This window comes from Pelophylax lessonae, assembly GCF_965119305.1.
Source record: "Pelophylax lessonae genome assembly, chromosome: 4".
In the NCBI taxonomy this organism is placed as follows: Eukaryota; Metazoa; Chordata; class Amphibia; order Anura; family Ranidae; genus Pelophylax; species Pelophylax lessonae.
The window spans coordinates 665,153,891-665,169,921 of NC_138771.1; the positions used below are offsets into that span (position 1 = coordinate 665,153,891).

Below are 16,031 nucleotides of genomic sequence, written 5' to 3' on the forward strand. Positions count from 1 at the left end.
TGATCCCAGCACCGTACCCACCCATATCCTCTGCATCCGGAAAAAGTCACCGGAGGATAGATGGGACTCCTGCAACAAGGCAATGTCGGCCTTGAGCCTCTTAAGGTGTCTCAAAACCTTCATCCGCTTGTGGGGGGAACGCAGACCTCTAACATTCCAAGAGAGAATCCTCATGGAGGGTCAGGGGGGGAGATATACAGTAGTGTAAGAAGTATGTCTTGACAAGTAGATCTAGCAGGAAAAGAGATGAAGACTAGACCATGTGCTGTAGGTGGGTGTAAAAAGTTATACCTGGGAATGGCCGATTCCAACCGTGGAACCAGGAGCAAAGGGAGTAGGAGAAAAACAATAGGAGAGGTAGTAAGGAGGAGGGAGGGGATAAATAGGTGGGAGAACAGAGAAAAGTACAACATGGACCTCACTTTTTTCCGAATGCTGCAAGTGTGGCCGTCGGTGAGACCCTTGGTGCGGACCCAAGCGGGCCTTCGACCATCCCGTCCCAAGGTGCCTCTATAAGAGGGGGGGAGCGGAGAGGGTGAAAGGCCCCCAGTACCCGACCCCTGAGAGGGGGAAGGAACGAGTGCCCGATGCAGACACCTTGCAGCATTTAAAGTGGCAGTACACTTTGTTAGGAACGTCACATAAACCTTACAATCCACCTGACATAAGGCAAATAAAACAGTAATTAAACGCAACAGTGCATAAAAAGAAAACAGTAAGGATGAAGCCGAGGGAGGGATCTTTAAAAGGCCCCCAAATTAAAACTTGGGGAGACAAAAGTCAGCAAAAAAAAAAAAAAAAAATACTGTGTAAGAACCAATACTTTACGTGATCCCAACTAAACGACCTCTGTAAAGGAGAGAGACTCAGTCATAAGTCCAAAACACTTCAGCGGTGAGGGAGGAAACGGTTGCCGCTGACAACGTCAGAGTATTTTTGCCTCTTGTGAGGCTCCTTGCATGGACTCCTCGGGTCCAGGGAGCGATGGGCTGAGGAGGTGTTAGCCGAAAGGAGGTCCGACCCGTCCGCCTGGAGAGAACGGGCAAAAGCTTCCGCATCCGCTGGGTCCTGAAAAGAAAGTTGTTCGCCTGAGGGTGCACGCAGCCGAAGTGTCGCCGGGTATGCCAATGTAAATTTGATTTGAGCTTGATGCAGCTTTGAGCATACCGTTTGAAAAGCTTTTCTCTTCTTAGCTACTTCCACTGAGTAATCCGCAAAAATCAGGACTTTTGCGCCATCGATCTGGAGAGATTTGGAGTGCCTGAATTTTTGAAGGATCGCGGATTTGTCGGCGTAATTCAAGTATTTGGCTATGATCGGACGCGGCGAGGGGCGATCAGATGAGTGAATCCCCATGCGGTGGGCCCTCTCGACAACACAGATGCCCTGCAGACCCAAAGCCTCCGGGATCCTTTTGGAGCAGAGGTCTGGGATGGATGATGGTGGCATAGATTCCGGTATCCCAATAAAGCGGAGGTTACTCCTACGCGCCCTATTCTCCAAGTCCTCCACTTTTTGCATTAAGAACTGGTTAGTCTTGTCCTGGGCTTGCTCAAAACTATGTGAGCTATAAATCTCCTCTTCCATGCTGGCTACACGGTTCTCCACTTCAAGCAGCCTGTTTGAGTGCGCTGTTAGCTGTTTTTTTATGTCCTTCATGCCTTCAGCTACCGCCGCTTGGACTGCTGCCGATATGGTGGGGGAGAGAAGGGCCACCACAGTCTGGGCAATGCGATCTGACTGGGGGTCCTCCAAGGAAGGTACTGTGTGTGATGGAGGAGCCGCTGTGTCCATTCGGGAGATGTCCGCCGCAGCCGCGGGGAAGGCCGAGACCGGGGCCTCGATTTGCGGCGGACCCGGCGGGATGCGCGGGCCGCCTTTTTCGAGAAATTTGTCCATAGCGGCACTGACAAGGTACCTGGGGGATGCCCGACGGTATAGGAGCCGGTGTGCACCCTGGATGGACGGTCTGGCAGGATTTATAAGCAGGTATTTGAGGCCGACCGCGGGAGCCGATGAGGCAAGCGTCTACTGCATTCGGCGCCGGAACCGGAAGTCTATTGCCTTTCATTAGCAAATTCGATACACAGTACTTTGCATGAAAAAATGATACATTTCTGTAATCGCTAGGTAAAGGGTGGAACCAAAGGACGGTGCTCCAAAGTGGGTAGGGGGGCGGAGACAAGGGTTGACTCGGAACGTGGGAGAAAAAAAGCCCTGGTACTATGTAACAACCTCCTAGTTAGGCTGCTTTAGATTTTGGCTTCACTATAGTGAGTGGAGCGGTGATTGATTGTTTTTGTCTGGTCAGGGTTTCCTAAGCTGGGTGTTTGATTTCTTCCACCTGTCTTTGGATGAAGCTTCCAGAATATAGATGTAGGCAGATGCAGATGACCAGCATGAATATTTATCATGCCCCAGCTAATCTAGAAAGAGGTGTCCAGAAGGTGGCTGGGAAGATGATAAATGTTTAGGGAGCTATCCTCTTCAGGGAAAGTTCCAGTCTCCTAGGGGGTCTGCTGCCCCTAGTTGAGAATTTCTGAGACAGACAGGAGATCACAGTCTGGGTCTCAGCAGAAGCTGGGCTGAGGGCCCGGGGAAGATAACTAAAGGAGTATTTTCTGGAGGGCTCTGTTCCCAAGTCCTGGGTCTGGAAGAGGATATTTGAGGATCTACCTGTGGTGGCAGATGACTCCAAGGACATTGTGAGTAAAGACCTTGTTTTGGACTGTGCGTTGGCTTGTGCTAGAAGGGATCTAAGTGCCAGAGGTTGCTACATGGACTGAGGCTGCTCTGACAGAGTCCCTAGATATACTTGGTGTAGCACTGCCCCCACAGGGACTGTGGGCTCCCCTGATTACCAACTAGTGATGGACGGATATCGTTTTTTTACCGCCGATACAGATATTTTGGTCATCGGGTATCAGTATCTGCCGATATTTTTGGACATTAACATTTTCTTTTTTTTTTTTTTTTAATGTCTACAGGTACTGAGCTGGAGGAATCTGGGGGTTCTAAAAGACCCCAAACCCCCTACTCTGCACTTAAGGCGTTCAAAACGCCAAGTTTGGCTGTTTTGAATGCTGTAAGATTTTTAATTTGGCGCCGCCAGTACCTGGAAGTGATGTCATGACATCACTTCCGGGTACTCGGCGGCACCGAATTTGAATAAATGGAGACTCGGCCAGACGGCGGTGGTGAAGGTAGGAAACCCGGGTCTCCCAGTGGGGCGGGAGACCCGGGGTGAGCAGCGGAAGGTGGCGGGGGGGGGGCGCCCCCTCCCGCACCTTGGAATGACAGCCGAGCGGCTTCTCAGCCGCATCGGTTGTCATTACAAGACAGCCGACCATTGGCTATGAACTCCGGTGTCGGGGTGATGCCTCTAGCTGCAGAAAATCGGTAAATCAAAAGCCGATTCCGATATATCAGGGAAAGTCCATATCGGCCCCCGATATATATCGGCTTTGCCGATAATCGGTCGATCCCTATTACCAACACATGGTTATAAGTAAATAGAGTTCTTGAATCCCTCCTTAGTGCCGTTTCACACTACGTCGCTCCAACTTCGGGGGCGACCTGTGAAGTCGCGTGCAGCGCAACTTGCACGGACTTCATAAAATGAATGTCTATGCAAGTCGCTCTGAGGTCGCCCCGAAGTAGTACAGGTTGTGTCGACTTGTGACAGTAGTACGACTTGTGTCGCTCCTATTAGAACCGGTCCTGTACTACTCAATGGACCGCGACGGTGCGCGACTTGCCAGGCTGACCAAGTCGTACTAGTGTGAACCGGCACTTACTCCTGTTGGATCTTCGCAGATATAAACATTCTAGGGGTGTTGGTTTTTTGTTGTTTATTTTAATATTGGGATAGGAGAAGGGAATAGTGGGATACCCCAACAGAACTATTCACATGAATGAGGACTTCTATCTTCAGAACTTCTATTGTAATCAGGAACAGCCACAATGCCACAAGTGTAGATGGGGGTTAAGTCTCTTGCTCTATTTACTCTCTGACAAGATGACTTGGGGATTGATATCTTATCTTCAGGACACTCTCGCTAGCATCCCCTCTCTGCTGACACCCGTCCACTGACTATCCTATGACAAGGGGTGGCCCCCCTCAGGTCAGGCCCCTTGACACGAGTTCCTGTACTCACGATACTGCAGAAACAGGACCTCCAGTATTTCCCCTGGACCTCTGGGTTCAGCTCCTCTCCGCTACTCTTCCAGCCCTCAGGACGACCCCCGAAGGCCTGCATAGAGAGGAGGAGACAGCCGCCCCCTCCCTCCGGGACTCCGCTCCCCAACGAAAGACCTCAAGGACATGTGCTCCTGGCTTTTATACAGTATCCTAACATGCACAGAGGCCACTTTTCCTAAGCCAATCATCAGGAATGTATCAAAAGCCTATGCACCCATTGGTCAGGTTTCCTCCCACTGTCCAACATGCCTCCCTATTGGACCAGTGTGAAACACTATCTAGACTGAGTGCTGTGTAAACTGTTCTCTATATAAATCTTGAATAATGGTAATTAACCACTTTAGGTCCGCTCACATTGCTGCTACTGTAGCAATGTGGTTCGTTATCATCCAGCAACGTAGTACTACGTCACTGGACTCCTTCCCTTGTGGGCGGCGCGCGCGCCACCGGAGGCTCGCTCCCGCTGTATTCAGTCACAGCGGGAGTCGGGCCAGGGGAGGAGCGGCAGCGATCGCCGCTGCTCTTCCCCGATCGTCGGGGAATCGAGTCTGGAGATCCTCCCGCTTGTGTAAACAGAGCGGGCGGATCTCCTAAGTGACAAACAGTGACAGATTGCAGGGTTCAGCATAGCTGAACATGCGATCTGTCCTTGTGTCACTCAGTAACCTCCCCCCACACACGTCAGTAAGCACCAGGCATACATTAACCCCTCCCTCTCCAATAAAATTAACCCCTTCCCTGCCAGTGGTGTCATTTTTACAGTAACAGTGCATATTTATAGCACTGATTACTGCAGTAATGTCACTGGTATCCCCAAAAGTGTCAAAAATGTCAGTGAAGGGTCCGATCCGTCCGTCGCAAGGTCGCAGTCCCGCAAAAAAAAAACGCAGATCGCCGCCATTACTCAATAAAAAAAAAAAACACCAAAAATGACAAAAATCTTTCCCTTAGTTAGTAAACGCAATAACTTTTGCGCAAACCAATCAAAATACGCTTATTGCGATTTTTTTTACCAAAGATATGAAGCAGAAAACAAATTGGCCAAAAATTTAAAAAAAATTTGATTTTTACATTTTTTTGGGGGAATTTCATATAAAAAAAATGTGAAAAATATTGTTATTTTTTCGAAATTTACGCTCTTTTTTTGTTTATAGCGCAAAAAGTAAAAATTGCACAGGTGATCAAATACCACCAAAAGAAAGCTCTGTTTGTGGGAAAAAAAGGACGTAAATTTCGTTTGGGTACGGCGTTGCATGACCGCACAATTGTCAGTTAAAGTCGCACAGCGCCGAATCGCAAAAAGTGGCCTGGACGTAAGACAGCAAAATCCTCCTGTGGTAAAGTGGTTAATAAAAGTAGTAAGTGTGGATGCAATGAAGGTGAACACACCTGTGACAGTGACAATGAGGATGATGATGACGAGGAAGAGGAGTGTGATGCAGAGAGCCCACAGGGAGCAGATCAGGCTGGAGGAGGGGCGAGAGATCCATCTGTTCCCGAACCTCACTGATAATAAGAGAAGAGAAAGAGACGATTATAATGAGGATTCGCAACAATTCCTGTTTACTGCAAATAACTCTTCATACCCCGAGAGAGAGAGATAATCTACAGGATATCCGGGAGATTCCTCCACTGACACCGAGATCACTTCCCTATACAACAACACAGACTGGCAGTGTCCTTACTCTTCTACCGGGTGTAATTCTCGGTATCTGTTCTTATTCTGTATGTATGGACTCTGCACAGTACCACTTCTCCTGTCCTGTATGCTGGGTGTAATTCTCAGTATCTGTTCTTATTCTGTATGTATGGACTCTGCACAGTACTACTTCTCCTGTCTTGTATGCTGGGTGTAATTCTCAGTATCTGTTCTTATTCTGTATGTATGGACTCTGCACAGTACCACTTCTCCTGTCCTGTATGTCGGGTGTAATTCTCAGTATCTGTTCTTATTCTGTATGTATGGACTCTGCACAGTACCACTTCTCCTGTCCTGTATGCCGGGTGTAATTCTCGGTATCTGTTCTTATTCTGTATGTATGGACTCTGCACAGTACTACTTCTCTTGTACTGTATGCCGGGTGTAATTCTCAGTATCTGTTCTTATTCTGTATGTATGGACTCTGCACAGTACTACTTCTCCTGTCCTGTATGCTGGGTGTAATTCTCAGTATCTGTTCTTATTCTGTATGTATGGACTCTGCACAGTACCACTTCTCCTGTCCTGTATGTCGGGTGTAATTCTCGGTATCTGTTCTTATTCTGTATGTATGGACTCTGCACAGTACTACTTCTCTTGTCCTGCATGCTGGGTGTAATTCTCAGTATCTGTTCTTATTCTGTATGTATGGACTCTGCACAGTACTACTTCTCTTGTACTGTATGCCGGGTGTAATTCTCAGTATCTGTTCTTATTCTGTATGTATGGACTCTGCACAGTACTACTTCTCTTGTCCTGTATGCCGGGTGTAATTCTCAGTATCTGTTCTTATTCTGTATGTATGGACTGTGCACAGTACCACTTCCTGTATGCCGGGTGTAATTCTCGGTATCTTCTGTTCTTACCTTTGTTGGTCTGACAGTTTTCTGTAGGGGGATCGATGAGTATCATGTGATCATGAAGCCTCGTGTAGTCCTTAAGAATTACTGACATAATCTGCAAGAAAAATATAAATCTAGATAGATAGAAAGATAATATTTAATTGTTCTCTGTGTCCCCGTTGGGGAGATTTCCCCTTACTTCCTTTCCCAGTGTCACTTTATGTGGTAGGATGTGACAAGTTAGGATGAGACAGACACAGAGACCAAGGATTTGTCATTTAGGTGCCTGGCAGACCCCTGCTTGACTTTACAGCCATTAAATGACAGATCCCTGCCTGGCTTTACTGACAATTGTGACAGAACCCACTGTCACTGTGTGTTTTGGAGGGGACTGTGCGCAAGCCTCCTACCGACAGACTATGGGCCAGAAGATACTGGAGACCTGGGAACATTGCCTTTTATTTCATTTTATGTTCCCTTTATTCATCTTCTGAACAGCTGAAGATGGCATGACTCAGGGCATTGACTTAATGTAATGCTACAGCCCTTCTCCTTACACCCCCCCCCCTCCTGTTTCTGTTCTGTGTCTAAGTGTGTGGATTCATGACACAGACAATGGTCTGGGCTGGAGACATCTCTCCGCAGGGGGTGTGTATTAAGACTGCCTGTTTCAATGTACAAATGTTCCGTTCCCATTGGCTGGTCCTTGTCCCCTTCTCCCCCTGTGGCAAGGCTAAAGGGAGTTTCCCTAACTGTGTGTAAAACTGTTGTCTTGGAAAGTAATAAACAGTTTAAGCTCTGCATGGTTAACCCTCAACACCTGTGTGGATTGTCTCGTGATTGAGGGGTTACGGGCTGGGTATGGCTTCTCTGCAGGCTGTGGGTGCGTTTGGAGGACAGGAGACTCAGGTCCGGCGGATGTGCCCAGCTGGGGTACTAAGATCCATTACAACAATAAATGACAGATCCCTGCCTAGTTTTACTGCGATTAAATGAGAGATCCCTGCCTGGCTTTACTGCCATTAAATGACAGATCCCTGCCTGGCTTTACTGCCATTAAATGGCAGATCCCTGCCTGGCTTTACTGCCATTAAATGGCAGATCCCTGCCTGGCTTTACTGCCATTAAATGACAGATCCCTGCCTTGCTTTACTGCCAGTAAATGACAGATCCCTGCCTGGCTTTACTGCCATTAAATGGTAGATCCCTGCCTGGCTTTACTGCCATTAAATGACAGATCCCTGCCTTGCTTAACTGCCAGTAAATGACAGATCCCTGCCTGGTTTTACTGACACTAAATGACAGATCCCTGCCTGGCTTTACTGCCATTAAATGACAGATCCCTGCCTGGCTTTACTGCCATTAAATGAGAGATCCCTGCCTGGCTTTACTGCCACTAAATGACAGATCCTGCCTGGCTTTACTGCCACTAATTGACAGATCCCTGCCTGGCTTTACTGCCACTAAATGACAGATCCCTGCCTGACTTTACTGCCAGTAAATTACAGATCCCTGCCTGACTTTACTGCCATTAAATGAGAGATCCCTGCCTGGCTTTACTGCCATTAAATGAGAGATCCCTGCCTGGCTTTACTGCCACTAAATGACAGATCCCTGCCTGGCTTTACTGTCACTAAATGATAGATCCCTGCCTGGTTTTACTGCCACTAAATGACAGATCCCTGCCTGGCTTTACTGCCACTAAATGACAGATCCCTGCCTGGCTTTACTGACACTAAATGACAGATCCCTGCCTGGCTTTATTGTCATTAAATGACAGATCCCTGCCTTGCTTTGTTGTCATTAAATAACAGAACCTTGCCTGGCTTTACTGCCACTAAATGACAGAGCCCTGCCTGGATTTATTGCCACTAATTGACAGATCCCTGCCTGGCTTTACTGCCACTAAATGACAGATCCCTGCCTGGCTTTACTGCCACTAAATGACAGATCCCTGCCTGGCTTTACTGCCACTAAATGACAGATCCCTGCCTGGCTTTACTGCCACTAAATGACATATCCCTGCCTGGCTTTACTGCCACTAAATGACAGATCCCTGCCTGGCTTTACTTAGACGAAATGACAGATCCCTGCCTGGCTTTACTGCCATTAAATGAGAGATCCCTGCCTGGCTTTACTGCCACTAAATGACAGATCCATGCCTGGCTTTATTGTCATTAAATGACAGATCCCTGCCTGGCTTTACTGCCACTAAATGACATATCCCTGCCTGGCTTTACTGCCACTAAATGACAGATTCCTGCCTGGCTTTACTGCCAATAAATGACAGATCCCTGCCTGGCTTTACTGCCACTAAATGACAGATCCTGCCTGGCTTTACTGCCACTAATTGACAGATCCCTGCCTGGCTTTACTGCCACTAAATGACAGATCCTTGCCTGACTTTACTGCCAGTAAATTACAGATCCCTGCCTGACTTTACTGCCATTAAATGAGAGATCCCTGCCTGGCTTTACTGCCATTAAATGAGAGATCCCTGCCTGGCTTTACTGCCACTAAATGACAGATCCCTGCCTGGCTTTACTGACACTAAATGACAGATCCCTGCCTGGCTTTACTGCCACTAAATGACAGATCCCTGCCTGGCTTTACTGACACTAAATGACAGATCCCTGCCTGGCTTTATTGTCATTAAATGACAGATTCCTGTCGGGCTTTACTTACATTAAATGACAGATCCCTGCCTTGCTTTGTTGTCATTAAATAACAGAACCTTGCCTGGCTTTACTGCCACTAAATGACAGAGCCCTGCCTGGATTTATTGCCACTAATTGACAGATCCCTGCCTGGCTTTACTGCCACTAAATGACAGATCCCTGCCTGGCTTTACTGCCACTAAATGACAGATCCCTGCCTGGCTTTACTGCCACTAAATGACAGATCCCTGCCTGGCTTTACTGCCACTAAATGACATATCCCTGCCTGGCTTTACTGCCACTAAATGACAGATCCCTGCCTGGCTTTACTTAGACGAAATGACAGATCCCTGCCTGGCTTTACTGCCATTAAATGAGAGATCCCTGCCTGGCTTTACTGCCACTAAATGACAGATCCATGCCTGGCTTTATTGTCATTAAATGACAGATCCCTGCCTGGCTTTACTGCCACTAAATGACAGATTCCTGCCTGGCTTTACTGCCAATAAATGACAGATCCCTGCCTGGCTTTACTGCCACTAAATGACAGATCCCTGCCTGGCTTTACTGCCACTAAATGACAGATCCCTGCCTGGCTTTACTGCCACTAAATGACAGATCCCTGCCTGGCTTTACTCCCACTAAATGACCGATTCCTGCCTGGATTTACTGCCATTAAATGACAGATCCCTGCCTGGCTTTACTGCCGGTAAATGACAGATCCCTGCCTGGCTTTACTGCCACTAAATGACAGATTCCTGCCTGGCTTTACTGCCACTAAATGAGAGATCCCTGCCTGGCTTTACTGCCACTAAATGATAGATCCCTGCCTACCTTTACTGACACTAAATTACAGATCCCTGCCTGGCTTTACTGACACTAAATGACAGATCCTTGCCTCGCTTTACTGCCATTAAATGACAGATCCCTTCCTGGCTTTACTGCCACTAAATGACAGATCCCTGCCTGGGTTACTGTCACTAAATGACAGATCCCTGCCTGACTTTACTGACACTAAATGACAGATCCCTGCCTGGCTTTACTGACACTAAATGACAAATCCCTGCCTGACTTTACTGACACTAAATGACAGATCCCTTCCTCGCTTTACTGCCATTAAATGACAGATCCCTGCCTGGCTTCTGTTTGTATACAAACTGGCTGAGGATCCTGGGTCACGTCATTTATTAACCACTTGACCTCCAGAAGGTTTTACCCCCTTCATGACTAGGCCATTTTTTTTTTTTTTTAGCGCTGCGCTACTTTGACTGTAAATTGTGCGGTCATGCAACGCTGTTCCAAAGTGAAATTGATATAATTTTTTTCATACAAATATTGCTTTCTATTGGTGGTATTTGATCTCCACTGGGATTTATTTATTTATTTTATTATTATATAAATGAAAAATAAAAATGAAAATTTTGAAAATAAAAAAATTACGTTTTCTTTGTTTCTGTTATAAAATTTGGCAAAAAAGTAATCTTTCTTTATAAAATTTAGGTCAAAATGTATTCTGTTATTTCTTTCGTAAAAATAACCCAAATCAGTGTAAATTATTGTGATAAAGTTATAGAGTATACAAATTATTAGACATTGATTTTGAAAATTGATCAATCCTGATGTACTGATTCTCATTTCCCCGCCCCCATACAGTTAGAAAACACCCCCTAGGCTCACGGGTCTCTGTGTTCATTTCACAAGCCCCACCCCCATACAGTTAGAAAACACCCCCTATGGTCACGGGTCTCCGTGGTCATTTCACAAGCCCCGTCCCCATACAGTTAGAAAACACCCCCTAGGCTCACGGGTCTCTGTGGTCATTTCACAAGCCCCTCCCCCATACAGTTAGAAAACACCCCCTAGGCTCACAGGTCTCTGTGGTCATTTCACAAGCCCCGCCCCCATACAGTTAGAAAACACCCCTAGGCTCACGAGTCTCTATGGTTATTTCACAAGCCCCGCCCCCATACATTTAGAATCACTCCCCTAGGCTTACATTTAACCCCTTGATCACCCACAGTGTTAACCCCTTCCCTGCCAGTGTCATTAGTACAGTGACAGTGCATATTTGTAGCATTGATTACTGTAGTAATGTCATTGGTCCACCCAAAAGTGTCAAAAATGTCAGTTAGGGGTCCGATCTGTCCGCAATGTCGCAGTCCTGCTAAAAATCGCTGATTGTAAAAAAAAAAAAAAAACAATAAAAATGACATAAATCTTTCCCGTAGTTAGTAAACGTGATAACTTTTGCGCAAACCAATCAAAATACGCTTATTGTGATTTTTTTTTAATCAAAAATATGTAGCAGAATACAAATTGGCCTAAAATGTTAACAAAAATTTGATTTTGATTTTTTTTTTTTTGGGAATTTCATATAGCAGAATGTGAAAAATATATTTTTTTTTTTTCCAGAATCGTCACTCGTTTTTTTGTTTATAACGCAAAAAATAAAAATCGCACAGGTGATCAAATATGACCAAAAGAGAACTCTATTTGTGGGGAAAAAAAGGACATCAATTTTATTTGGGTACAGCGTAGCACGACCGCGCAATTGTTGACTTTGGATTTAGTGTCTGGTGGGTCTAAAAAGTGTACCTGTAAAGTTCCAGCTCTGTAGCATGTCCAGAACTAGGAAAAAAAAAGATTGTTTCTATTATGTCACTTATAGAACAGGGATATGGCTCCGCTATTTTCACACCTATATATATGTAAGTGTAAAAATACATACAAATATGTGTGTATATATACCACTATACACAAGTTCAGATGTTTTGCCTGCCTCCAAAAACCCCCAAAAAATGCCTGCAACAACACACCTGGGCGGTTTTTTTTTGGCGCTAGCGTTTTTTTGGGCATTTTTTGGGGTTCTTTGGAGGCAGGCAAAACATCTGAACTTGTGTATACGGGTATATATACACACATACTTATATGTATATATACACCTAGACATATATAGGTGTGATAGTAGCAGAAATATATGCTTGCGCTAATTAAATAATTAACACTAATATGGCTCCGCTCCTATAACACCTATATATGTGTAAGTGTAAAATACATATAAGGGTGTGTGTACATATATACCCCTATACACAAGTTCAGATGTTTTGCCTGCCTCCAAAGAACCCAAAAAAATGCCTGCAACAACACACCTGGGCGTTTTTTTTGGCGCTAGCGTTTTTTTTGGACATTTTTTTGGGTTCTTTGGAGGCAGGCAAAACATCTGAACTTCTGTATAGGGTTGTATATGTACACACACCCTTATATGTATTTTACACTTACACATATATAGGTGTGATAGGAGCGGAGCCATATTGGTGTTAATTATTTAATTAGCGCAAGTATAGTGTTCTGCTCCGTTCACACCTATATATGTGCAGGTGTATTTATACATACATGGGTGTGTATATATACCCCCTATACACATGTTCAGATGTCATGCCTGACTCCAAACATGTCCTCAAAAAATCCCTATCAACGCCTGCAGCCAAAAAGCAAGCTGACCGGTGAGAAGCCATATCAGTGCACTGAATATGACTTAAGAGAAATGATCATTTCTCTATAGCGGTCACCCTGACATGGAAGGGTTTGGTCACCCTGCCATAGCAGTCAGAGTCAGTTCACCCTACACTACATTACGGTCACCCTGGCACTTAACACTTTCCCTACAGAAACTAATTTTTTGCATCTAACTAAAGTGAAAGGAGCACTCTAACTACACTAGATATCCCTTTCCTCACACTAATAATTGCTAAATGACACTTTTGAAGCAAATTTAACAGAACTACTTCCACTCTCTTCCATGTCCCTGTATTACAATGCTAGGAATATGGCGGGGCTATCTTATATACTGGGGGGCGTATTCACTAATGATTGGTATAGGGACCCCCTAGTCACTCCAATCACATTCCTAGCATTCTCCTTCCCCCTCAATTGGCTTTTACTAATGGTTCTGGTCCAATCACGGGCTTTTAAAGCCCATTTCCTGTCCCGTTGCATTTTGGTCGGTTCTGGTTGCCGAATTCCGAACTTTTTCAGCAAAAAGTTCTAAATTCGGCCGAACCTCGAACAGAACCGTTCGATCATCCCTAGTTGAATAGGGTCATGCTCATAATTGGTCAGTGATTTCATCCAGGATCTCCTCTCCATTTGTTCACACACAGAAACCAGGCAGGGATTTTTCATTTTCAAGGTGGAAGTGTTACATCACTAAATGACAGATCCCTGACCTCTGTGAGGTGGAAGTGTTACATCACTAAATGACAAATCCCCGACCTCTGTGAGGTGGAAGTGTTACGTCACTAAATGACAGATCCCTGACCTCTGTGAGGTGGAAGTGTTACGTCACTAAATGACAGATCCCTGAGATCAGTGAGATGGAAGTGTTACATCACTAAATGACAGATCCCCGACCTCTGTGAGGTGGAAGTGTTACGTCACTAAATGACAGATCCCTGACCTCTGTGAGGTGGAAGTGTTACATCACTAAATGACAAATCCCCGACCTCTGTGAGGTGGAAGTGTTACGTCACTAAATGACAGATCCCTGACCTCTGTGAGGTGGAAGTGTTACGTCACTAAATGACAGATCCCTGAGATCTGTGAGATGGAAGTGTTACATCACTAAATGACAGATCCCTGACCTCTGTGAGGTGGAAGTGTTACGTCACTAAATGACAGATCCCTGAGATCTGTGAGATGGAAGTGTTACGTCACTAAATGACAAATCCCCGACCTCTGTGAGGTGGAAGTGTTACGTCACTAAATGACAGATCCCCGACCTCTGTGAGGTGGAAGTGTTATGTCACTAAATGACAGATCCCTGAGATCTGTGAGATGGAAGTGTTACATCACTAAATGACAGATCCCCGACCTCTGTGAGGTGGAAGTGTTACGTCACTAAATGACAGATCCCCGACCTCTGTGAGGTGGAAGTGTTATGTCACTAAATGACAGATCCCTGAGATCTGTGAGATGGAAGTGTTACATCACTAAATGACAGATCCCTGACCTCTGTGAGGTGGAAGTGTTTCATCACTAAATGACAGATACCTGACCTCTGTGAGGTGGAAGTGTTACATCACTAAATGACAGATCCCTGACCTCTGTGAGGTGGAAGTGTTACGTCACTAAATGACAGATCCCCAACCTCTGTGAGGTGGAAGTGTTATGTCACTAAATGACAGATCCCTGAGATCTGTGAGGTGGAAGTGTTACATCACTAAATGACAGATCCCTGACCTCTGTGAGGTGGAAGTGTTACATCACTAAATGACAGATCCCTGACCTCTGTGAGGTGGAAGTGTTACGTCACTAAATGACAGATCCCCGACCTCTGTGAGGTGGAAATGTTGCGTCACTAAATGACAGATCCCCAACCTCTGTGAGGTGGAAGTGTTACATCACTAAATGACAGATCCCTGACCTCTGTGAGGTGGAAGTGTTTCATCACTAAATGACAGATCCCTGACCTCTGTGAGGTGGAAGTGTTACATCACTAAATGACAGATCCCTGACCTCTGTGAGGTGGAAGTGTTATGTCACTAAATGACAGATCCCCAACCTCTGTGAGGTGGAAGTGTTATGTCACTAAATGACAGATCCCTGAGATCTGTGAGGTGGAAGTGTTACATCACTAAATGACAGATCCCTGACCTCTGTGAGGTGGAAGTGTTACATCACTAAATGACAGATCCCTGACCTCTGTGAGGTGGAAGTGTTACGTCACTAAATGACAGATCCCCGACCTCTGTGAGGTGGAAGTGTTACGTCACTAAATGACAGATCCCCGACCTCTGTGAGGTGGAAGTGTTCCATCACTAAATGACAGATCCCCGACCTCTGTGAGGTGGAAGTGTTACGTCACTAAATGACAGATCCCCGACCTCTGTGAGGTGGAAGTGTTACGTCACTAAATGACAGATCCCTGACCTCTATGAGGAAAAAATGTCACTTTTAAAGGAGTACATCATACCGCTCCCTATCTTCACTTGCAGGTTTCAATGATCCCCAAAGAAGGCCAATTAAAAGATTTATGTTCAGTACCCCCCCCCCCCCTCGTAATCCTTTGTTCTTCTTACCTTTCTTGTATCTCAGATGACTCCTCCGGCTCGGTGTCAGTTCTCTGAGGTTATGATATCAGAATCTTCTTCTCTCCGTATGTTCTATCTGTCCCGAGGTCTTCCAATGACCTGCCTTATCACCCCCCCCCCCCTGTTTCCTCCCCCATGTGGGTTGGGGCTGGGATTGGCTGGGATAGATGTATTGTTTTCTTCCATGAGATAAGAATGGTTTCGGTTTCATACATTCGGTGGAGAAGGGAAGTCCTCTGATACATGTGAGATGACTGAGGACCAGCAATGTTCTCTATTCAATGTCGGTGAAGGTTTAATAATTGTCCATATAATGACCAGGGGGTCTCCAAACTGCAACCTGTGGGCCAACCCCCGGGCAACCTGTGGGCCAACACCCAGGCAACCTGTGGGCCAACACCCAGGCAACCTGTGGGCCAACCCCCGGGCACTTGTGAGCCAACCCCCGGGCAACCAGTGGGCCAACCCCCGGGCAACCTGTGGGTCAACCCCCGGGCAACCTGTGGGCCAGCTCAAGACTTGATCCGGCCCTCTGATGTAAAA

At 46.0% G+C, this 16,031-nt stretch overlaps 1 protein-coding gene across 1 annotated transcript in view; it reads right to left on the bottom strand.

Annotated features, from left to right (window-relative positions):
- The window catches only part of LOC309554204 (uncharacterized protein), an 88,682-nt gene extending 73,170 nt beyond the window's left edge, over positions 1–15,512 (bottom strand). The window contains exons 1-3 of the mRNA XM_082255838.1: positions 15,477–15,512; positions 6,767–6,857; positions 5,591–5,707 (exon numbers count right to left, since the gene is read on the bottom strand). Of these exons, the coding sequence (XP_082111964.1) occupies positions 5,591–5,707; positions 6,767–6,854 (205 nt within the window). The 5' untranslated portion in view covers positions 6,855–6,857; positions 15,477–15,512. The remainder of the gene's footprint in view (positions 1–5,590; positions 5,708–6,766; positions 6,858–15,476) is intronic.
- Between the last annotated feature and the right edge of the window lie 519 nt (positions 15,513–16,031).